At 38.5% G+C, this 24,579-nt stretch overlaps 1 protein-coding gene across 8 annotated transcripts in view; it reads left to right on the top strand.

Moving 5' to 3' along the window:
• Positions 1 to 24,579, top strand: part of UBR2 (ubiquitin protein ligase E3 component n-recognin 2) — a 124,526-nt gene that overhangs the window by 35,111 nt on the left and 64,836 nt on the right. For 7 of the 8 annotated variants that reach the window (XM_077813827.1, XM_077813826.1, XM_077813830.1 and 4 more), the window contains 12 exons: positions 813 to 901; positions 2,210 to 2,308; positions 5,071 to 5,234; positions 5,320 to 5,419; positions 6,650 to 6,778; positions 7,623 to 7,806; positions 9,553 to 9,614; positions 10,582 to 10,692; positions 16,737 to 16,802; positions 21,498 to 21,620; positions 23,105 to 23,168; positions 23,622 to 23,746. In XM_077813827.1, the coding sequence (XP_077669953.1) occupies positions 813 to 901; positions 2,210 to 2,308; positions 5,071 to 5,234; positions 5,320 to 5,419; positions 6,650 to 6,778; positions 7,623 to 7,806; positions 9,553 to 9,614; positions 10,582 to 10,692; positions 16,737 to 16,802; positions 21,498 to 21,620; positions 23,105 to 23,168; positions 23,622 to 23,746 (1,316 nt within the window). Of the gene's footprint in view, positions 1 to 812; positions 902 to 2,038; positions 2,138 to 2,209; positions 2,309 to 5,070; positions 5,235 to 5,319; positions 5,420 to 6,649; positions 6,779 to 7,622; positions 7,807 to 9,552; positions 9,615 to 10,581; positions 10,693 to 16,736; positions 16,803 to 21,497; positions 21,621 to 23,104; positions 23,169 to 23,621; positions 23,747 to 24,579 lie in introns of all 8 variants that reach the window. The other variant, XM_077813828.1, reaches the window with a different exon arrangement.

Below are 24,579 nucleotides of genomic sequence, written 5' to 3' on the forward strand. Positions count from 1 at the left end.
CCATTCTAATGGTTCCAGTAGGCAAATGCGAAGAGTTAGGGTTGCATGTAGCAGGGGAAGAATGACCCTACCTGTACTTTTCCTGATTTTCTAACGCTTTTATTTTGTGTGGTTGAATATTTTCCTTGTCTTCAGAATTTTCTGTTTTTGACTGCAAACTTCAGTGTTCTTGAAAGTTATGAGGCACTGATAGTTGACCATCCCTTCCCTTTTACCAAAGTTTTTTTTATTGTTGCAGAATCTCACATGTAAACAGGAAGTAGAATGAAAGTTCAGATTTCTATTGTAACTTTTGGAACTATTTGCCAATTTTCAGGGGGAACAAATATCTGTAATCATTCCACATTAAACAATTTAAAGTGTTTAATTATTGGTATTTGACTTAAAACTGATCTATAAAGATTTTGTTTTTAAAAACTATGTTAACAACATAGTGACGGAATTTATGTGGAGAATTAGTAAAAATAACACACAGACATATTTTAAAACAAAATAGTTCTGAACTAGTTCCTTCTTATCTGACAAATCCTGAGTGCACTGTTTTTTGTATTTCCTTGCAACAGTTGACTATGTCCTCAATGGTGCTGAAAAACATAGGGAAGAAGAAATAACCCTACAGGAAAAGTACTTTTTGGGGGAACCTGAAGCTTTTTCTCTCCATTTTCTATCAACTGCCAAATGTTATCAAAACACTCTTCCCTCTAGATTGGAGGGCAAAATTTCTTCTTTCTTTACGAGGCTACCATTACAATTACTTCCATAATAATCTGACAGTCAGTAATGGCAAAATAACATGTAAATTTTCTTAACAGGAGCTAGAAGCGTGTACCATCAGTTATTCATGAGCAGTCTACTTATGGATTTGAAATACAAGAAACTTTTTGCTATCCGGTTCGCAAGAGTAAGTAACTCTTATGATGAATGGAAAATGCTTCAAAATATAGCCTAGAAAACAGTTTCAAGTAGAACATACAAAACTAATGATACTCTGTTGTTTGGAATATTGGTTGGGATTGTTTGTTGTTGTTTTTAACAGGTGAAACTCTTTAAATTAGAACCTCTCTTGATTTCCTTCTGTGTTCAAAAACTTAGTTATCATAGTATCTTACCACCCGTAAAGAAAATAGGTCTTTTGGGTTCCCAATCTAATGCAGTTGTTAGATCATCTCTAACACAGAATGCATCACCTCTGATGTTTTATCCTTCCCAACCAACCATCCAGGATCCCATTACTTGAGAATCAGTCATTAACCATTGTTGGTAGTGCTATCCTGAAGTGACCTCTGAAAGTCAACTATACTTAATATTATTACTTGCAACAACTCATTTTTGAGATGCTTTTAATCAGCTTTCTGACATTCTGCTCACTTTCTTGCCTCAAACAAATAACTTTTTTTAAATTAGTAAATAAAATATTAGTAGTCTTCATAGTGGTAATTAGAATGGGTGAGTTGATTTTATGCATGTGTAACGCCGACAGACTGTTAGCTAAGGCTGTAGAGCAGACTCATAATCTCTTTTTCTCTCTAAGTGGTTTCAGTGCCATTCGATGGGACAGAATACCACACCCAGAAGGTGTGTGGGTTATATACTTCCCCTAGCTGAGGAAGCACATCCAGAGCTTCAGAGACTTCCCAGTTGAAATCCCGGATGAGCCCCCACTTGTAACACCGACGGACCCTGGTTGTCGGTGGGCAAGATTGAACCTGGGACCTATGGAGCTTAGTGCATGAGCCTCTACCACATGAGCTAAAAGCCAACTGGCTGTTAGCTAAGGCTGTAGAGCAGACTCATAATCTCTGTCTGTCTCTCTCTAAGTGGTCTCAGTGCCACTAGATGAGACAGAACACCACACCCAGAAGGTGTGTGGGTTACACATGGGCTGGAAAATTGTCATCCCACTGTGCAAGGTTTCCTTTTAATGATGGATCAGTACCACTGTCTATCATAGTGTTGAATTTCCCCAGTGCAGACATTGAATTTAAAGCAAACGTCAGGTCAGTGTGGATTAGAGGTGAATTTCCCCCTTGTTGTTTAGAATTACCGGCAGTTGCAGAGAGATTTTATGGAGGATGATCACGAGCGGGCAGTGTCGGTGACTGCTCTATCTGTCCAACTCTTCACTGTACCTACTCTGGTGAGTAGTGCTTGCCTTTTTTAAAAACTGATAGTTGGCACTCCTTGCCTTTTTTTGCCTCCTTCTTAATAGAACTATGAGCGATTGCAGAGTGATTATGTGAAAGATGACCACGACAGAGAGTTCTCAATTGCTGACCTCTCGGTACAGATATTCACAGTGCCTTCACTTGTAAGTACTAAAAACTTAAAAAAAGAAACTCTTTTTTTTGTTAGGAGCTGCACTAAGAACTTGAGCTTATAGACCACTAGATCTCTCTGAACATTTGTAGTACTACTGTGCAAATCAGTGTGCTGCTGACTTATGAAAACTAATTAGTAGTTTGTAAATATAGGTACAATTTACTAAGTGGAGCTGGACCTATGCTGCTAAATTTTGAATCTGTATCAGAACGTCCCAGAGTAAATGGGACCTATTCCTTTATTTTGGACACATCTCTTAATTTTTTTCCATTAATGAATATATATAGAGAGATTACCACTTAATACATAGTTTTAACTTCTGACTATGCCAAATATCCATGGTAGGTGTTGTAGGGGGTGGTTACAGAGCACACCATCCCATGGTGTGGCACTGCACCTACCATACCTCAATTCCCTTCTTGATTCTCCATTCCACCCATATGCAGCCAGGAGTGTTCACATAAGGTTCCCTGTCTTGGGATCTGATTTATTAAATCCTCACAGAATAAATCTGCAGTTCCTTTGGCCCTTCTAGGTTCAAATTCTTCTTTCCTTGGGGCTTCCAATTTATTCTTCCTCCAGGCTATATTTCTCTCCCCTCCCCAGTTCTCTCTATGCCTGAGGACATCAGACAATCGCACTCCATCATCTGGGCTTCTCTGGGAAGACCTGGGCTTAAACTTTTTCTTCTCTTAGGGCACAGTCTCCACAGCATCTTTGGTCTGTGATTTAATCCTGATAGGTTTCCCCAGTCCACCACCATCCTGGTTCTACCACAGGAGACCCTCCTTGCAGGTCTCTGTTGACTCTTGGTTTCCTTTGAATGTGAACTGAGAACACTCCTTTTTAATTTAAATGGACAGACCAACCTGTTACAATAAGGTTTCTATTAAAAATCAACTACTGCCTTTTGCAGGATTTTGAAAACTTTTTTCTAACAGAAATCATGTCTGTCTGTATATCATAAATTATTTTTTAAAGTGAAGAATACTTAAAAAGAGTAGATGAACTCAACAGAGATTCTATCTTCATGAAGACATCTTTGGAAATTAAATAAAATGAGGAAAGAAAATCTGACTTACATAGAATATTTCTAAAAAGAATGCTGTTGGAAGTTTTCCAAGTGGAATCAACTTAAAGGTAGATTTAAATTTCTGAGACACTGGAAATCGTGGCAGTCAGGTAGGTGTTTTAGGAACTGATTTTAGGATAACTGTTCTAAATTGTGATTTGTTTTTAACAGTTTGCTAGGTGCTGCAGATGTCAGCTGGTAGCATATTCTTACCTCTTGATTCAGGAAGTCAGGGTTCTCTTCCTAGCTCTGTCACTGACTTGCCCTGGGCACACCACTTAAACTCAGTTTGCTCTTCAGTAAAATGATATCTCCACCACTTGCGCTGGTGTTGTGGGGCTTATCTAGGTAATGTTAGTAAAATACTTAGAATCACTTAAAAACAAATTATGTTTTAAAGCATATTCCCAAAATGTTTTTTTAAAAAGTTTTAAGTGTTATCAGAGAGAGAAAAGCCAAAAAGGAAGTGTGAAAGAGGTCAGAGTTGTAGCCATAAGGATTGAGACAAAGAAAATATTTTTTGAAGTATAAAGGTAATATTTTAAAAAATAAGATCAATTAGATTAGTCAAAAGCCTCAGTCTCATTTCCAGGTTCTTTGCTAGCATATTTCCCCAATTAAAGCCATTATGTATTGGCTTAACTTAATTAATCCTCTTAATCTTATTAAAAATTGCTCTTGTACAACACAATCACTTGGTTGTACATGGGATATAATCATGTACTTTGTATGTCCTTGATCCAGCAAGGTACTTTATTCATGTGCTTAAAAGTCAGGCACATGCTTATCATTTTGGATTCCATGGGATTGCTCATGTACTTAAAGTTAGACATGTTTCTAATTACCATGCTGAATGAGGAATCAATCCTTCAAGATGACCACACATTTAAATTAGACTGCAGTTTTGGTTTAAGTTTTTATCACTTAGTGCTTTCTTTGTGTATAGTGTAGTAAATTATCAGGGTACTTAAAAACATGTTTAAACTGGTGAATTAAATTAAAGAATGGAAAGTCCTCAAAAAAGGTAGTGGGCAAAATTTTCAAAGGGCCTCTGTGATGTAGGAGCCTAAGTTCCAGTGTAAGTCCATGGTACTTAGACCACTTAATCAATGACTAGCTGCTGAAAATTTTACCCAGTAAAAAACTGTGAAGAGGAAGCAGGAATATCTTTCTGGTCTTTTGTTTGCAGCCTCAGCATTTATTCCCAAATACATTAATTGTTTTTCTTTGGCAATATTGCAGAAAATCTTTTGGGGTATTTATTTTCTTACCATAGTCACTAGACGACCCAATTCTGCACCAGTACTCCATTGTGCCTGATGCTTACAAACCCAGAAGAACAAAGATGACCCTTACCCCCATCACATCTTGCCTCTTGTCTTTTACTTAGATTGTAACAGGTGGATTCAGACAAATGGGGGAGGACAAAGAAATGCGACAGTATTGGTTAGCATGATAGACATGGGGGTAGGCAATAGATAGCTTTACAGATGAATTTTTCTTTTCCCCTATGAACACCGTTTTAAAGTAATGTTAAAATATAGAGGAACACCAGCAATATAAATGGTTTGACTGAAAAGGCATAGATTTTACTGGTAAAAATGCAATATTAATTTAGCCTCTTTCTCCTGTCAGTGATGTCTGTTGATTACAACAAACTTTAATGTACTTTCGCATAGGCTCGAATGCTGATAACAGAAGAAAATCTTATGACCACGATCATCAAAACTTTTATGGACCACTTAAGGCACCGTGACATCCAAGGCAGGTTTCAGTTTGAACGATATACTGCCCTTCAAGCTTTCAAATTCAGGCGGGTTCAGAGCCTTATTTTGGATCTCAAGTAAGTATCTCAATACTAATCAAATTATTGAGTACTTTAAAAAATGATTAAAACTAACTCACAGATTTGTTTCTTCTGTATTCAGGTATGTGTTGATAAGCAAGCCAGCTGACTGGACAAATGACCTGAGGCAAAAGTTTTTAGAGGGTTTTGATGCCTTCTTAGAGTTACTAAAGTGTATGCAGGTATGTGAATCTGTGAATTTTAAAATAAGCACCATAAATTTTCTGTCTTAGTAAAATGAGTATTGTCAGATGTAGAACACGTTTTGTTTTTTATTAGTAAAATTGTTACTTCAAAGTACTGGTCATCTTCAGGAAATTAAGTTATTTGAGCATTACCAAGTGTACTCAGCTCTGTACAAACATACTGAGAAACAAAGTCCTTGTCCCAAGGAACTTTATGAATTTATAGCCTTGATGGTATCCTTTACTGTAATGTTTTTTGATTCCTTAATACAGTGGTCTCCTACGTTTCTTGTGGGAATAGCATATTGCTATTCCCAGAAAACTATGGCGGGCGCCAGAAACCCCGCTGCTGGAATGCTGCCGAGAAGCGGCAGCGGCAAGAAGCAGCGCTGCCGAAATGCCTCCGAGAAACGGCAACGCTTCTTGGCGGCATTTTGGCAGGTGGTTCTTCGGTGGTGGCATTTCAGCGATGGGGTGTCCTGCGGGCGCACAAAAGTGCCCTGGCGGGTGCTATGACACTTGCGGGCACTGCGTTGGGGACCACTGCTTTAATATATTACATGTTGTTCTAAATTTTTTTAAGTATTTTGAGACTAATGATGCTTTTATAAGGACAAACTACTACTAGGGCAAAAAGGCCTGACCGAACAACACTCAGTCTTCTCAGTGCTCAGTGACTGGATAGCATGCTTTTCCCAGAAAATGTTAGCTTTTGTTCATCCTTTTAATACATTTATTTTTGCTGGGGGCATTCCATCATAATCAGACCATGCTTGAATGTCCTTTTGGGTTTTAAATTCAGATCCACAAACTAATAAAAAATAAATCCCCAGAAACATCTTTAACAAACTGAATTTGGTATTTAGAGGTTTTTCCTTTTTAAGGTTTTGCCTCTTGATTAAAAACTTATGTAGAGAGAATTAATGACTCTGTCTTCAATTTGAGATGCTTCCTAAATCAAAAATAGGATTTGCCTTACCAGATCAGACCAGTGACCTGTCTAATCCAGTATTCTTTTATTTCCTCTGCATCCTGAATTGTTTAATACCATTTTTTTCATCTTCGTTTTTAAATTTGGCTCTTTGATTTCTCTCAAGATTTTTTCTATACTTCTGTGATATGAGCGGAATGTTGAAACTGTATCAGTAATTACTCACTTAGTCTTATGTTAGCACCAGTAGGGGTTTTTAATAACAGTTAATCTTTATGATTTTTTGTGGTTTTTAGGGTATGGATCCAATAACTCGTCAAATAGGACAGCATATTGAAATGGAACCAGAATGGGAAGCAGCATTTACATTACAGATGAAATTAACGCATGTTATTTCAATGATGCAGGACTGGTGTGCTTTAGATGTAAGCTGCTTCTGCTTTTATATATGAAGGGAGATGTAGGTAGATGTATATCTAATTAATAGTAATAGAACAAACATACATACCTGCACAGATTTATTTTGCCCAGAAGCAGTATTTTTAATCTGTGATGGATTAAATCTACATAGGGTTTCAATTAACAAAAAATCTGTGTATGTTTCTTGGAATGGACATTGGAGATCACTCTGAACGTTTTGGAGTTCAGCGAAGTATCCAAAAGTTTGTATTGACACAGTGCCTTAAGAGTATATTTACTGGAGAAGAAAGAGGGGAATAATTTTGTAATAGAGGAGTTATCAGGTCCCAGGCCCTCTTGATGCCATCCAGAGAGGAAAACAGATTGCTGAACTCTAACAGGATGATCTGCAATCTCTCTGATGACAATTTCCTCCTTAAATGGACCTGCTGAATAGGACTTCATATGTGGTGAGGGCTCCTTTTAGAACATATGAGCCCAGAATAGTCAAATATTAAATTTGACTTTAAACTGTAAATATTCACCATAATCATGAACATTGTCAGCAGGCTCATATAGCGACATGTACACGGTAAACTGTGATACATACTCCTATTTAATCGGACTTAGCTTGGTGATTTGTGTCCTCTTTAATGAGTGAACAGCACTTGGGAAAGAGAGGAACCATTGACCTTCTGTGCTAATAAGGAAATCTTCAATTTTAAAATAGTAAGATTATATTAAGAAAAGTAAAAGAAACTTTGCATTGAGAAAAAAGTATTTTTGCATTTAGTATGTTATAGACTGTACATCATTTCAAAGGGCTCTGTTTTCTTCGTGATGTTTATAAACCACAATCTTTTTTTGTAGGAAAAAGTACTTATTGAAGCTTATAAGAAATGCTTGACTGTGCTGATGCAGTGTCACAGTGGCTTTACTGATGGTGAACAGCCTATCGTTCTCAGTATATGTGGTCATTCTGTTGAGACCATCAGATACTGTGTTTCTCAGGAAAAAGTTAGCATTCATCTCCCAGTTTCTCGTTTACTTGCAGGTAGGAATGAACCTGGTTTTAAAAACGTTTCAGAAAATTGAAATAACACAAATATGCATCTTGCATGCTCACAGATATGCGATTATATGCCATCTGAGGATAGCCAGAATACAGTGTACTCTTGCCATCTCCCCAAGACCTCTCCATGCCAGGGGCTGTGGGAAGAGAGGTGTAGGGGATGGCTATGCTGGCACTGTGCCTGCTTGGGACCCCTTTATGCCCTGGGAATCCCCAACAGGGGGTTTGCAGGTGGTTTCTGCTCCTTCTGTGTCACCTCAGTGGAACAAAGGGGAGTAGACAGGGCAGAGGATCTGCCCCAATGTATGGATTATGGTTCCATGCTGTTTTTGAAATATGTTCAGCCCTCAGGCTGAAAAGATTGGACACCACTGTATTAGAGAAATGGTTGCAAAATATTATCTATGCATTACAACCAGCATTGTTCATCAGGAATTTAGGTAGTGATTGCATTTTTCCCCTTACATTTTGGTTCAGTAATTGAGCAATTCTATTGGAAATAGATGAAGGCTATCTCTACATTAGGAGCGTTTTACTGGTATAGGAATACTGGTATACTTAGCCTACTGGCAAGGTGCTTCTAGCATGAGCACAGCTGTACCAGCAAAGCTGCACTTTTACTGGTATAGTAAAACTGCCCCCCTTGAATAAAACAGGCCATACTGGTAAGAGCACAGTTTTGTCAATAGAACTGTCTACATTAAGGGGTTGGACAGAGCCGTGCCATCAGGTCAGGAATTCACACATCTGACTGACATAGCTAGCTGGCAGAAGTCTGTAATGTTGACCTGGCCTTTGACTGAACTTTAGCTCAAGTGGAATCAGTAAGTCATTTAGTAGCAAGAGTGACTGGCATGCTGACAGTTAAATATTGGAAATTAAGTGGGCATTTGATATTGCAAGTTCAGTCGGTCAGGGTCAAATTATTTTGAATCTTCACAAGCAGCGGAAGTGTTGCAATTAAGAAAAACTTGTCATGTTTAATAGCTCTTAAAATTAAAGTCTGAAGACTGAAAGAAGGGGAAAGTGAGTTTGTCATTGGTAACTTGCTCTTATAGGTAAAGGATGGTAATTGGGGAATATTTCTCTTTTATGAAGAGAGCCGGTATTAATGAAACATGTATCCTTTGTTGCTGAATAGTATTTCCAAGACAAGGGAAAGAGCTTTACTTCTTGTACTATGTATCTTTGTATGTGTGTGCACGTGTGTGTGTGTGCCGTTCTATATACACTGCAAAGCTGATCATCTGCAAAACTGAGAGGGCATGCCTTAGGAAAGGTCGGATACCATGGTGATGAACGCAGTATAAAAATCTGAAAAGAATAAAATTGTTTAAATGAGGTGATCTTTTTGTACCTATTGAAATACTATATTAACTGAATTTCATTCATTATATTAGCTGCCAGTTATGGCCTCTGTTTGATGAGACAGGGGTATAACTTTAGTATTTTGGTTAAAAAAGGATCTATACAATAGGAACAGACTTCATCCAAAGGTTAATCTTTGACATGCTCATACGTAATTTCATAGGTGTCTTGATGAGATGTATGAAAATTTGATTGTGTGTACATTCTGCATGGCTTGGGGACTTTGGCTGGATATACTGATGTGTCTTAAAACAGTGTGGAAAGCTTAAACTATGCAGATTGTGGCAAGAAATGTATTTTTTTTAGGCTAATATGAAGTATGTATTAAAATGTATACTTTTATTTTGGATATCCATACAGGTTTGCATGTGTTGCTAAGCAAAAGTGAAGTGGCATACAAGTTTCCAGAGCTGTTACCACTGGTACTGTGAAATTTAATTAATGTTTATAATACATTTTGAAGATGAAAAATGCCATATAAGTGTTTAGAATTTAGGGGTAACAAAATAACTTTTTTGTTATATACTGTATTTAGGAAGACAATCTGTTTCAAATATTGGTAGTTCTTTAAGAGTCAATCCACAATCAGTGTTTTATTAAAACTGTTTAAAGATTTTATATTAAAATCTCATTTTTGTTTCTCATACCCTATCTCCACTTCATGTTTCAAGTTGAGTTTTGGGACTGTTGCCAGAAATTAACTCCTTCTGTTGGCAGTGACAGCTTTAGCATATCCTGATCCAATACTCTCCTATTCTCCACGTGTCTCTTTTGGGGCACCTCATGCAATCGTTTTAAATATAAATATGGACATTGCTTAAATTTTAAGTGTGGAGGAGAGGGAGGTGGGATGTTATAAGAAAAGGGCTAAATGGAAAGAACATATAAAAAAGAAAGGAGGAGGGGGTTGAATTGGCGGAAGAGATGACACTGACTTGTAAAAGAAGAAATAGTTAACTTTTGAATGAATAAGGGATACACAGAGTAAGAGATCAAACAAAAGGAAGAGGAAGAAAATGATAGAGAGTTAAGAGGAAAAATAGTGATCTATGATTAACTTTCCAAAAATATTAAATAGTATGATAGTATTGATGCATTTTTTTTTCACATTCAGGAGAAGCTTAAAGTATAAAAACAGCTAAGGGTTTTAAGAGTAGGATATTGACCTTGGCCAGTACAATACCAAACAAAGGTAAAATGTGGGATAAGTTAACAGGAAGGGTTGATTAACTCATTTTAATCTATTTAATTTAAACACTTACAATATGTTTGTGTTGTGTTTCCTTTTTCTGTTCCTAAAAGTCTTCAATGGTTTTATGTCATCTTAGATTAATTACATTTTTGGTAATTAAACTAAGGTTTTGCTATTTTATATTTTATTTTCTGTAGAGTGAACTTAGCCCACCTTTGTTAATAGAACACACGCTACGATGTCTAGTTTTGTGTGCCCAAGTGCATGCAGGCATGTGGAGAAGAAATGGGTTCTCCCTTGTTAATCAAGTAAGTGGTTTGATAGCTGTGATGTATATGTTTATGCTAGTTTGTTGTAATGATCCTTGTGCCATTGTTGGAAATGGCTAGAATATACTCTTTCTATTAAAAACAAAAAACCCTCTAATCTAACTTTAAAAAGTCACTGAGGGTATGTCTACAATGCAAAAAAAAAAAAAGAAAAAAAAAAAAGACCCATAACTGTGAGTCTCAGAGCCTGGGTCAGCTGACTCATGTCTGTGCTACAGGGATAAAAATATCTGTGTAGACATTTGGGCTTGGGCTGGAGCCTGGCCCCCTTGCTGGGTTTAAGAGCCCGGATTCCAGCCAGAGCCCAAACAACCATGCAGCTATATTTGTCCCTGTAGAATGATCCCCACAAGCCAGAGCTGGTTGACCTGGGCACTGAGACGCTGCCACAGATCTTGTTTTTGCAGTATAGATGAGAGTTTAGGAGCCTAAATCCAGCTGAAAGTTTTTGGGACCTACACTTCTAAATCATGTAGTAGATGTGTTTTTTGAAAATTTTAATCAGTCTTTAATTACATGCTCACATAAGGTTTGTTTCCACAGGACCCCTGCCTCATTGAGTGAACAGGCCAGGTAGTGCTGAATAAATGAGGCAGCTGCTAAAGGTTTTTATTCTCTTCATTCAGTTAATGGCCCCAGACTTATTTATTGCACACTATTCAAAGCATGCAAGAAATACAGAATTAAGTATTTCCTCATGCTCTTTTTGTAGGGTGCTCATCGCTGTAGTATTGAAGTGTCTCACAAATGCTAATTTATTTGCATGCCTCCACTGTGAGATCAGAGAGCAGTGTTATCCTCATTTTACAGATGAGGAAATGGAGACAAAGAGACTAGCCTGAGGCTGCACAGTAAGTGGCAGAACCAGGATTAGAACTGAATCTCATAATTTCTAACCTTATGCTCATGCCTCCAGATCACATTTTGGAGTTGCTGAGCATGCACAGCTCCCATTGACTTCAGTTGCAGGTGTGAGTTCTGTGTTTCCGCAGATCAGGCCCCATGTGTGTCAAGTTGAGCAGTCAGTAAACAAGGAATACACAGCTAGTGGCTACCTGCCAAAGTGATTTGCTCAGGATAACATAGACTATGGCAGAAACAGGAAAAGAGCTCAGTTCTTGTTTGTGGTGTTCACTTCACTTAACCACAAAACCAGCCTTTCTCTCCCGTTAGTCCCCCACCACATTCACTACACGCTTTCCAACTTTTGCAACAAATGAGGCAGGAATCCTACAAACAGCCTCATTCGCGACTCAATCCTAATTCATCCTTTGAACACCATCCATCCTGTGCACTGAATAAGATGGGTCCTGTGGAAAAAATTATATGTGATCATATAATTAAATATGGTGTTGTAGTTCAGCCTCCTTGGGTACATGCATTAAGGTTGTGTGGTATAGGGTTGAAAGGTGTAGTTTTAAATTCTTGGAGGCCAAGTAATTTAATTTTAAAAATGACTACAAATATTTATTTTAGAGAAACAATAGTAGGCCAGCTCATAGTAATTGTTTCTCTTACTCTTGGGGTGTGGCTCTCATGGCTTATTCATATTGGGGTTCTTTTAGGTACCTTAGGGGATACCCTGATTACGACCAAGCAGAATACTCAAAATTATTAACCATGGCTATTTTATTATTAAAGAAGGGACGGGAACACTGAACACAAATGATAAACTGGTTACTTTTGTTAGTCTCTTTGTACATCTCTCTGTGGGGAGCTTTTAAGAGAGATTACACCTCTAGGGCTCCTTTTCTCCTGAAACAAAATTATTTTACCTAAGGACATACTGTGGAATGGATTCGCAATCATGTTCGTCTTAACTTATTACTCAAGACTAATATGATTGCAAATCCATTCCATTGTATGTCCTTAGATAACTAAAAATGTTTATAGAGGGCCAAAACAATTTTGTTTCATGGTATATTGACCTGTTGGCTATTAATAAATAAGCAACCAAGTTTGTTGTTGTTGTTAAAGTAAGCAGTCTTAAGTACATCCTATGAAATTGAAAAAAATATTTAAACCAGTTATTTAGAAGAAACCACTTAAGGAGCTGTCTTGAGACAGGCCAGTTAAGCAATATTAAGAATGTTCGCAAAAAGAAAAGGAGTACTTGTGGCACCTTAGAGACTAACCAATTTATTTGAGCATGAGCTTTCGTGAGCTACAGCTCACTTCATCGGATGCATACTGTGGAAACTGCAGCAGACTTTATATACACACAGAGAATATGAAACAATACCTCCTCCCACCCCACTGTCCTGCTGGTAATAGCTTATCTAAAGTGATCATCAAGTTGGGCCATTTCCAGCACAAATCTAGGTTTTCTCACTCTCCACCCCCCCACACAAATTCACTCTCCTGCTGGTGATAGCCCATCCAAAGTGACAACTCTCTACACAATGTGCATGATAATCAAGTTGGGCCATTTCCTGCACAAATCCAGGTTCTCTCACCCCTCTCCCAAAAACCACACACACAAACTCACTATCCTGCTGGTAATAGCTCATCCAAAGTGACCACTCTCCCTACAATGTGCATGATAATCAAGGTGGGCCATTTCCAGCACAAATCCAGGTTTTCTCACCCCCCCCACCCCCATACACACACAAACTCACTCTCCTGCTGGTAATAGCTCATCCAAACTGACCACTCTCCAAGTTTAAATCCAAGTTAAATCCCCCCAGATGTTCTCGTTTAACTTGGATTTAAACTTGGAGAGTGGTCAATTTGGATGAGCTATTACCAGCAGGAGAGTGAGTTTGTGTGTGTATGGGGGTCGGGGGGGTGAGAAAACCTGGATTTGTGCTGGAAATGGCCCACCTTGATTATCATGCACATTGTAGGGAGAGTGGTCACTTTGGATGAGCTATTACCAGCAGGATAGTGAGTTTGTGTGTGTGGTTTTTGGGAGGGGGGTGAGGGGGTGAGAGAACCTGGATTTGTGCAGGAAATGGCCCAACTTGATTATCATGCACATTGTGTAGAGAGTTGTCACTTTGGATGGGCTATCACCAGCAGGAGAGTGAATTTTGTGTTGGGGGGGTGGAGGGTGAGAAAACCTGGATTTGTGCTGGAAATGGCCCAACTTGATGATCACTTTAGATAAGCTATTACCAGCAGGACAGTGGGGTGGGAGGAGGTATTGTTTCATATTCTCTGTGTGTATATAAAGTCTGCTGCAGTTTCCACGGTATGCATCCGATGAAGTGAGCTGTAGCTCACGAAAGCTCATGCTCAAATAAATTGGTTCGTCTCTAAGGTGCCACAAGTACTCCTTTTCTTTTTGCGAATACAGACTAACACGGCTGTTACTCTGAAACCTGTCATTAAGAATGTTAAATCCCCCTATTTCTCTGCTTACTGAAGTTTAGCCCCTGTCTTCTCTCCAGGAGTACACATACTAACAACTTGGTGATTAACAAGAGAAACTATTAGTCCTTTAAGTTACAATAGCATTTCAGTACACATAAGTTTTAAATATAGTGTCTGAATTAACTTCCTCTCGCCAATCCATGTTGAAGTTGTGGAAGGGTTTTCCTTGGTTGGTTTCCTCCTGAGTTTTCTCTCTTTCTTATCTGCCTGTGGCAGCTTGCTTGTGGAGATGGAAAGCATGAGTTGTGGTGTACTTGCTGTCTAAAAAGAGTAGCTGGAAGTGCGTGGGTGGTGTGCCCACTTAAGATCTTTTATATCCTTTCTCCTATTTTCATGATGATATAGGAAAACACTCCTTTTTCAGGCTTGTTTAGATTCAAGTTCAGTGCTGTCACTCTTTTCACTGGCTCCATGCCTTTGTGGATGGTCCTTGTTCTTATGAATATGTAGTTTATTAATGAGTATGCAACATTTCTTTAATTGCATTTTTTTTCTTGTGGCAGGAAAACATCAGACAACTTTCAAAGCTAGTTTTTTCTTTTTTATTCACTCCATTTTCTGAGAGATTATTTAACTTTTATTAGAATTTGACAGGAAATGAAAATCTGTTTTCAAAAACTCCCAAACACTCCGGTTCTTTGTATTGGAAATTTTCAGTTCTCAAAACAATCTTTTAAAATTAAGTAACTCTTAAAAGTCTGTTTAAATTGTGTCTTCTGTATGACAATTTTTGGATTAATGATTTTGCTCATCTTCCTGAGTAGATTGAGTTGTTTGAACCTAATGCCAGTAACTAACTAATTTCCAACCATATCCATATTCTGTACTTAAATTACTTCTTATATTAGTAACCAGTTATAGCATCAAATTACCTTTCTGTATTTGTACATAAAACAAGTTACTATTTATATAATAATATCAGGCAGTTGTTACATGAACATTTCATTTAGATACCAAATATACATTTCAGAATAAGTTTGCCATCTTAAGCATTTGAACACTTAAAATACTTCCAGCCATACATGTTTTTCTTAGCGGCTTATCCGAATGAAGTTTTCAGAGTAATTATAAAATTAATTTCAATTAGATTATTTCTAGAATTCCATGTGTGGCTTTAACTGAGGTTTTCTTTGCACAGATCAGGCTAATAGACCTGCTCGTATGCCTTCGTTTATTGCTCTAACTCATCCTACTGATCAACAGTCCCTACTACTGATAATACACCTTAACATACCCTCTACTTCAAACATATATGTTTTGCATTTTCTGCCTTCTTGAGGTATGCTTCTCCTTGGGAGACAGAAGCAGAAACTTTCTGAAATTCCTTTGGTTAACTTTAGATATACAAGGTAGATGAGAGAGTGCCTTTTATTGGACCAACTTCTGTTCATAAAAGAGAGATGTTGCAGAAATTTAACGTTTTGTAACATAAGTAGCTAAATATACCTATTGTTATATTTCCAAGATCCTGGCTATAACAGTATTGTAGCTATCTCTCAACATTCAGAAAAGGTGCAAATAAGTTTGTAACTACTTTAAAATAGTAAGTTATAATTTTATTAATATAGTTTTTGCATCAATATTGAGGTCTCTTCTCCACAAGGGGCAGCCTAAGTTCTGGCTGTTCCTAACTTTCATGTGCTTGACTTTGCAGTGTTCTTTTAGCATATGGCTTTTGGAATGTATTTTTATTTATTTATTTATTTATTTTAAGGAAAAAGGTAAAAGCAAGTTCTGTTATGTGCAACTATAACAACTGGTCCACTGTGCATCATCACTAGGGTTTGAACCCTGAATCTTCAGCATTGCAGCACAGCTTGAGCTAGTTATCTGGAGGAGAAGGCTGTTTTCCTGGAGATTTGGGGTAGAAATGGACATCTGAGTGGGAACGGGGTTCAGGGAGAGCCTCATCCAGATCTCTCTCCCTCCCCCCACCCCGGAGTTGAGGGAGGTCCTTCCCCATGTGATGTCCCTAGAGAGAGGGGGTCCGCTGGAGCCATGTAGTGAGTTCTGGGGTTGCTGGGGGGAACCTGGTAAGTCTGTGACGCTGGCCCACCCCCCAAAAGTTCCCGGAGAGGGTGTCTGTTCCTTGGGTTTCCTGTACATTGTGTTTGGTGCTGCTGCTTTGGGCGTATTGTGAGGCAGACTTAAATTAAAATATTCGTGTTAAATTGTTTGGGCATGCTGTTAAATTGTTTGGGCATGCACTCAGTAGAAGCGAAATGGCAGTTCTCAAAAGTGTCTGTCAACCAACCTGAACTGAATGTCATGGGAGAAAGAAAAGACACTTTTTTGGCCACAGGACTTTCTCACTGGTGAATTTCAAACAATGGCAAACAAATGAGGGTGTTAAAATTTTTCAAAAGAGATCAGGAGTCTTTCCTAATGGAAAATATTAGGCAACCTAGATATATGGGTTGTTCCAGTTCCCTCTTTAACTATCTTCAGGTATATTACCTCACAGTGAGTCAAAGGTACGTAGGTATCCAATGTGCATTTGATTTTTCAGGCATTCCTCTAATCCATTGGCTAATTCATCCCTTTTTCTCTAATCCTCTATCATGAGACAGAGTTAGTTTCTCCATTGACTAAAGAAAGCATTTTCAGAGCAGGAGGAGAATTTATTAATAAAATGCATTATTTTTCAGATCTATTACTATCATAATGTGAAATGCAGACGGGAGATGTTTGATAAAGATATAATAATGCTTCAGGTAATCGCTTCTTTGTGTTATATGTTATATATGTATATTGATAGAGAAACCTTAATATTGTATGTCCTGAATTTTTAACTTCTTCACATTTTTTTATTGGGGTTTCAGTTCTCCCCTTTTGTGTTTAAATTGTCTTTTTCAAGGGAGGAACATATCATTTAGGGGGAACTGTGAAACTGACTATTCTGTAGAGCTGTCAGATGAACTAAGTAAACAAACTGAAAGACTGGGGAGAAAACATTTCAATCTGGCTTCTTTCAATTATCAGTGTTACCAACTCTTGCAATTTTCATGAGTCTCATAATATCTGGTGTTTTTTCTTAAACCCTGATCCTGATTATTTAAATCTCAGCATCATTTTAAAAAAATAAAAATAAAAAATCTCACCCTCATGATTAAAAAGAGAAGCTTGAATAATAAAAGCTCAAAAACCAGAATGCAACCCCAAATTTATTTCTAAAATCTCATTTTTAAGACCATTCCATGATTTTTTTGGCTCTGACTCATGATTTTTGAACATTTGGGGTTGGCAACTCTGTTATCATAATCATTTGTTACTTGTAAGTATAGAAAGTACAAAATTTTCAGACACATGATTTGCAAGATGGTATCTCCTTAATGCGGTATTTTAATCATAGAGATGCATATACATAAATCAATTCTATAAGTAAAATTTTATTTGGAAGTCTTGGATTTTGGTTTTGTCCTCTATCACAACGGTAAACACAACAGGCCTGACCCGACAAGATATTGAGCTGCTCATCACTTCAGAAGATAAGGCCCTAATTTTGTCATCTAGATTAACATTAAGATGAATATTCAAGAGCAGCTCTATTTTTGATCCCCACTTCAGGTTAGAGAGAAGTGTTAAGGCCTGTATTTGCCCAATGTTAATCTAATTTAAAATATTCTCTTTGCAAGAATTTAAGAGTGTTTAGGGTCCCCAAAAATCCCTGATCCTAAGCTCTGCCCTTAAAGCTGCCTTCTGGCAGCAGTAGAGCCAGGGTCCCTGTAGTTAGTGGAAGGTGTGTGGTAGTAGCTGCACCCCTAAACCCTGAATTGATAGAGCCAAGCACGATAAGAATCAATGGACGCCTTCCATCCTTTCCAAAGGTATTTAGCTGGATGATAGGCAAGGTGGAGAACAAACATCCATACTAGAGATGTCCCTCTACTCTTTAATGCCCCAGCCTCTCTATGAATTGGGAAACAAGCATCTTCCTCTTCCTCCTCCTCCTCCCCCACAAGTCCCCTGAATGGGGAGAAGGACTGAGATGGGGGTTTGTGTCGAGGAGAACACAGCCTGTTGTTCCTCTGTCCTTTGTGTTGCATTAAAGGGAGCTCTGAGAGCAAGGAGAAGCCAGTGTGGCTCTTCTTGTACCAGGGCTGTTGGAGCTCAGGTGGCTGGTTTGGCCATGGCTCTCCCTGCTCTTCTTTCTCCCTGTGTATTGATGTAGATATGGAAACCATAGCCATAGTATGTTAAACACACAGGCCGAAACTGTATTTAAAACTACTACCCAATTGAGGTAACCATTCCAAACTACCCAGTGGAGTGGTTGCAGTGCAGACCTCAATTAGTACCAGTGATCCCAGGTACTACAGACCTGAGGGCAGGCTTTGTATGCTGTCAGGCCTGCCCAGGGACCCTAACTGGAAGCTGGAGTCCTGCCTTTCTGTCATCCTCTCTGCTACGGATAGGAGAGATGGGTGGAGCCACATGCTGTATGACAAACTGGGGCATACTACCTCACCATGCCCAACTGTGCCCATGACCAATGCCCAGGCAACCCACAGAATTAGAGACCTCAGATTAAACATTTTCTGAACCATCTCCATGGAACCTGTCCAAGTTGTGATGATTGATTGTAATTCTAAACCCTAAAATTCAGCTTCCAAGATCCTGAATGGAAGGTGATAACCCATGCAGCAGTTTCCCACTTTTGCCATATGGTAAAAATCCCTTCCGTATCCCAAACTGGTGATCAGCCCCCAGGATCGAAGGAGATCCATCATACTAGCTTAATGGTGGGAAAGGTGGGGCTGACAGGCAGCGTGAAATGGCTGCTCACTTGTTCAGCAAACTGTAGTGATTTATCTTCTGCTCCAGCTCTTCTTGGCTGGAGTGAATCACCAGGTCCCATTAAATCTCCACCACTCAATGCAGCAATGGCATGAGGGACAGGCTCTGTTGCCTGGATGCAGCATTCAGTATCTTTCACCCCTCCCTGCAGCACAAGGAAGATGGGGAAGGTGAAAGAGAAGCATGAACCCCACAAGTGTGCTGAAGACAAATGACGGGGGAAGCAGAGGGAGCATGTGGATCATTGCCCTCACTACTTCTTCTGGTAGAGATTTCATTTCTTTCTGACTCTTGCTGTTTCCATATCTGTTAAAGCCACACCCTCGCACAGATCCAGAGGGCAAGTGTGCTTCCAATCTTTATAATCGTTGTGGGAGCATTCCCCTTCTGTGCTAGGCTACTACAAGACTGGTCCCTCTGGCTCCAGCACGGCTGTTTCTTCATGTGGTTCCTTCAGCAAGCCCAAAAGGACAGAAACTGGAATGAGCAACAGGGGATGGATCACTTGATGATTACCTATTCTGTTCATTCCCTCTGGGGCACCTGGCACTGGCCACTGTCAGAAGACAGGATACTGGGCTAGATGGACCTTTGGTCTGACCCACTAGGGCCATTCTTATGTTCTTATGGAGTCTTTACCCTTTTGGGAGCTATGTGACTTGCAGATGTTTGCAGTGACACAAGGCAGTCTTTTCAAAACAAGACTGCTTTTATTAGTCAACTGGAATACCATTTTTTAGGGTCCTTAAGTTGGGATGGAAAAAAAAGCTTACTTGTGTTTATGTTGGCAGCAATACCTGCCTCTTTGGCCCCCAATATCCAGGATTTCATCTCTTCTCCGATACTGAGCAGCAAAGTTCTTATCACAGTGTGCTCTGACTTCCAGTCACTCCGTTTTGCCTTCCCGTCACTAGAAGTTAATGCCCTTTGTTGATCTTTTATTGTATCTCCAATTTAAATCCATTTACATATTGACAGTTCTTGATCACATAGGCATGTTTGAATTGGAATGAATGAATGATCAACACCCATCTCTTATTCCCCTGTCCCAGAGAAGGATTTAACCCCATAAGTCCTAGAGGGTCACAATACATAAGTGAGTGGGGAAACGGAGTCGTGCGTATTTTTTATAAAAATGCAGACATGTTACACATTCTCCACTTCTCACTCCCTCCCTTCAAGAAGAAACTGAGGGAGATCACTTGTCCAGTGGTCTAGAGATGTTTGTGCTATTGTGCACTACTTTCAGGACAAAGCATCTGCTATTGCATTTGTGCTCCTCTTAAAGTGAGTTACTTCCATGTCATAATCTTGGCGGTGTAGACTCCATCTTAACAACTTGGTGTTAAAAAACTCTCATTTGATACAGCTCAGCCAGGCGTGGTGGTTTCTCATTCGCGATTAGCATGATAGTGTATATGTAAGTATTTTTAAAAGGGGCTTTTCAAGGACCTAAATCTTTCTATCATTAAACTAAAAGCCAAGAGAAGATTTGCTCATCTGTCATAGGTAAAGCCAAATAGCTAGCATGAATTATGAACAGTTCAGGAAAGATGGGTTTCTGAGCTAGGTTCGTTTGCTGCTGATCAGTAAAAATTGGAGCTGATGGCTATGCTGCGCTTACTTGTCCCGAGGCATGATGAAGCAGCTGTTCCAAATGGGGGACCAGAAAAGGTCCCCTGTTCTCCTGAAGGAAACCAAGCAAGGTGAGCAGTTGTGACATTACAGAGTTTTGAGTTATCCACAGTCCTTTTCAGTGAACATCAGCAGAGGGATATGGCATATTCCAGGGTTGAGTACAGGAGTTCTCAGGGGTTCTAACACAATCATTCACCCATAGATTATTTTATTTTTTCAGATAGGTCCAGGTTATTCAAATAGATAATGTTAGGCAATTATGGATCCTGGTCCTCATTTTTTCTTAAACTGTAGATTGATGGGGAAAGGAATGTTATCACATTTTAAACCAGTATTCTTTTTTTTATAATATTATTTTCTTATCAGGGAAAGCTTGGAAAGTCTTCATTTACCAAGTTTTTTGGGGAGGAATTATTTTTAAATAAGTAAAAACTTCATTTATATAGGCATATTCAATGATCCACAGTACTTCTTAGTTTCACAAATTGGGGTGGCAGAAACAAAAAGATAGTGATGAGATAAGCCTAAGAACTGAAAATTTAGCTTGTATGGATTTTATTTATAACACGTTTGCGAAAGATCTTAAGTTGTAACTTTTTTGGGGTAGGGACTGAGTCTCTGTTTTTAAAGCACCAAGTCCTATGGGGTCCTGTCCACGATTAGGGCCTCACGAAGTTGTTAATTCAAATCTTGCATTTCAACTGTCTGGTAAAAACCAAAAGGAAAACAGCCCTGGTCTTGCAAGAGACTCTGTTCAGGCAAACCTGTACACCTCTCTGGCATCACTTGCAGGATTGGTGCCTATATGAGTAATTTAAGTTTGTATGGAGAAAAATAAATTCCATAAGGAATATACTATGAACAAATATGGTACTTTGTGCATAATATCCATCCACCCCATAATTCCACCTGTTCACTTTTGTACATGTGTAATAAACTTTTTCTGTTTTTCCCTTGAACTTTTTTTTAAATAGACAGGTGTGTCCATGATGGATCCAAACCATTTCCTGATGATAATGCTGAGTCGCTTTGAACTTTATCAAATATTTAGCACTCCAGACTATGGCAAAAGATTTAATACTGAAAATACCAATAAGGTACTCTTTTTTTTTTTTTTTTTTTAAATATTTTTGTCATTTTTTAAATGGGAAAAACTGCTAAAAAATTTTTTTTTAAACTCTTAATGGTAAACAGATGACTACAAAAAAACCCTACAATTTAATAGTCTAGGGCCTTGTCTACCCTGGCACTTTTGTCATTAAAATGTCTGTCACTCAGGGGTGTGAAAAAAAACCCCACTGCCCCTGGTGATGGAGCTACTGCCCTTCATTGGAGGTGGTTTTATTTTGTCGCCAAGAGAGCTCTCTCCTGGCTACAAAGAGAGGCTACACGGTGCACCTTACAATGGTGTGGCTGCAGTGGCACAGCTGTGCCGTTGTAAGTTGCGAAGTGTAGAAATAGCCTTAGAATGACAAAGTAACGGCATTGAAAGGAGTGTGGAAGTTTTGATTCCTGGGCCATGTAGCACTAAAGCAGAAATTTCCCCTTATGAGGAGCTCTTGGGTGGTTTTAAAATGTAGATTTAAAATGTCATACCACTATTGTTGTCTCACTCTGGCTAATCAGGTTCTGATGTTCTGCGAAGACATTACACTGGACTCTTGGTGAAGAGACAGTTTCTCATGTCGTTCAACAGCAGTCTGGTTAGAGAAAAGTGATGATGTTGGATTCCAGAGGGAGAATCTGGCAGAAACAGTGGTTATTACTCAAAATAATACCATGGCAGAAATAGTGTCCCTAGCCTCTGTTTGCCAGAAGCTGGGAATGAGCGACAGGGGATGGATCACTTGATGATTACCTGTTCTGTTCATTCCCTCTGGGGCACCAGGCACTGGCCACTGTTGGAAGACAAGATACTGGGCTAGATGGATCCTTGGTCTGACCCAGTAGGGCCATTCTTATGTTCATATCTGACGTGGGTTAACACAAGTGAACTCGGGAAACAAGAGAAGCTGTTTTGAAAGTGCTAAACTTTGTAAATTAAGTTATGATGCATTAATTAGAAAATCCATTAAATAAACACCTTCAAAGTTGATATGCACAAACTTTTACCTAGTTTCTAAAAAACAAAACGAGAAACAAACAGAACCAGTCCTCCATACAGATGTTTAAATTGTTGAAGAATCTTCAACAAAACCAAGATTCTCGGTTTGCATGAGGCGAAAAACTTGCATGTTGTGATGTTCCTTGCCTCATAAACTTGCATCTGGGTATTGAAATGCACACAAAAAAAATCACACTCAAAACTTGCTATGGGTGCAGTTTTGTGTAAATAAACTGGAATTTTAAAGTAACACCACAAATTAATAATGGATCATACGTTTAGCATTTAAGAAGAGTGTAAAGAATTATTACTGCATCTCAATAAATGACTAGCACTGATAGGTTTAAGGGTGAGCATGGGCAACAGACCTTAAGCTGCAGTTTGAAATCCTAGAAAATCTATTTTCAAAAAATATTTTAAAATATGTTGTTAACTAAAAAATGTTTATTCATTTTTTCTCCATTTATTTTCATTCAGGATGTAGTTCAACAGAATAATACTCTTATAGAAGAAATGCTATATCTAATTATAATGATTGTTGGTAAGTTAAGATGTGTTTAATCAATTCATTTCAAGTTGGATCATCTTGGTAGCATTTTACATCGCCATGTGGACCACTTGAGTTTGTTTCTGTTCTCTCATTTCTTGCACCTCATGATCCTTTCCTAGGAGAAAGGAAAGACCCTTCTTTGTTCAGCAGTGGCCCTTCTGACATAAGAGTCACATTTACCAGTCCCTAAAAGTGTTCACTCCAGTCATTCTTCTCTAGACGTATACTCATAAAGATACAGGGCCTCAAGACTAGGTTGGCTTAATTTGTGTCTTGGGAAGAGTGGTGGGTGAGCCAGAGTTCATGAAAGCCCCTTTCCCTGAGGCTATGCGGGGAAAGAGAATAAGAATACTTATTTTAAACTAGTTTTTCAGTGAGTAATTATGAATTTATGTTCATTATTGTGTTCATAATTATGTTAATTAATTGTTTTTATTTTTACAGGAGAGAGATTTAGTCCTGGAGTAGGACAGGTAAATGCTACAGATGAAATCAAGCGAGAAATTATCCATCAGTTGAGCATCAGACCCATGGCCCACAGTGAATTAGTAAAAGCATTACCAGAAGATGTAAGTAATTTTAAAAAAAAAATATGTACAAAGTAACCTGTATCCAAACCTTATGTGTCTGAATCTTCTGAAACAGGCTTGTGTCCCATACCTTAAGCTGGGAATGTGTTCCTCTGTAAGATAAGGGTATGGGCAAGTTCAGATAAATGCTACTCAAACAGTTGGTGGAGAGTTGTGTGGTGGAAGAAGGAAATTCTATTGAAGAGGAAGGAGTGGAGCATCAGGAACTCCTCAGCCATCTGCCTTCATGCTGTCCATAATTGGGAGACCTGGTGATGTGCATTTGCTCACCATCTGAGTACCTTTCCCAGACCTGAAGAAGAGATCTGTGTGGCTTCAAAACTTGTCTATATCACCAACAGAAGTTGATCCAACAAAAGAGATTACTTCACCCACCTTGTCTCTTGGAATGTATAGTCAGTAGAGGATCCTAACTGCAGGTTTAAAACCTACTGAGCAGCTCTTGCAACAATATAAACTTTCAATTAGCTTAGGTGTATTCAGCATCCCCAAAGTTCTTGGCTAATTGAGACTGCATGGTATTATGCCCAATATAGCATACTGTAAAATGGAACGCTGTACTTGGATAAGAAGAAACACTGATTATTGTAAATCTTGGATAAATACTTGTATAAGATAGCAAAAAGAGAATTCTTCCAATGTTTTTAAAATGTGGCTTTAAAAAAAATTTAAAACTGAAAACTCCAGAAGAATTGTGACCTACTTTCAAGTTGTGTAATAAATTTTCATTGATTAAAAAAGAAACTTTTTTATGAAGATGATTCCAATCTCTGTGAATCACTTGAGAAAGTAAAAGTAGATTAAAACCTGGA

Source organism: Eretmochelys imbricata, chromosome 3 (assembly GCF_965152235.1).
Source record: "Eretmochelys imbricata isolate rEreImb1 chromosome 3, rEreImb1.hap1, whole genome shotgun sequence".
NCBI lineage: Eukaryota > Metazoa > Chordata > Testudines > Cheloniidae > Eretmochelys > Eretmochelys imbricata.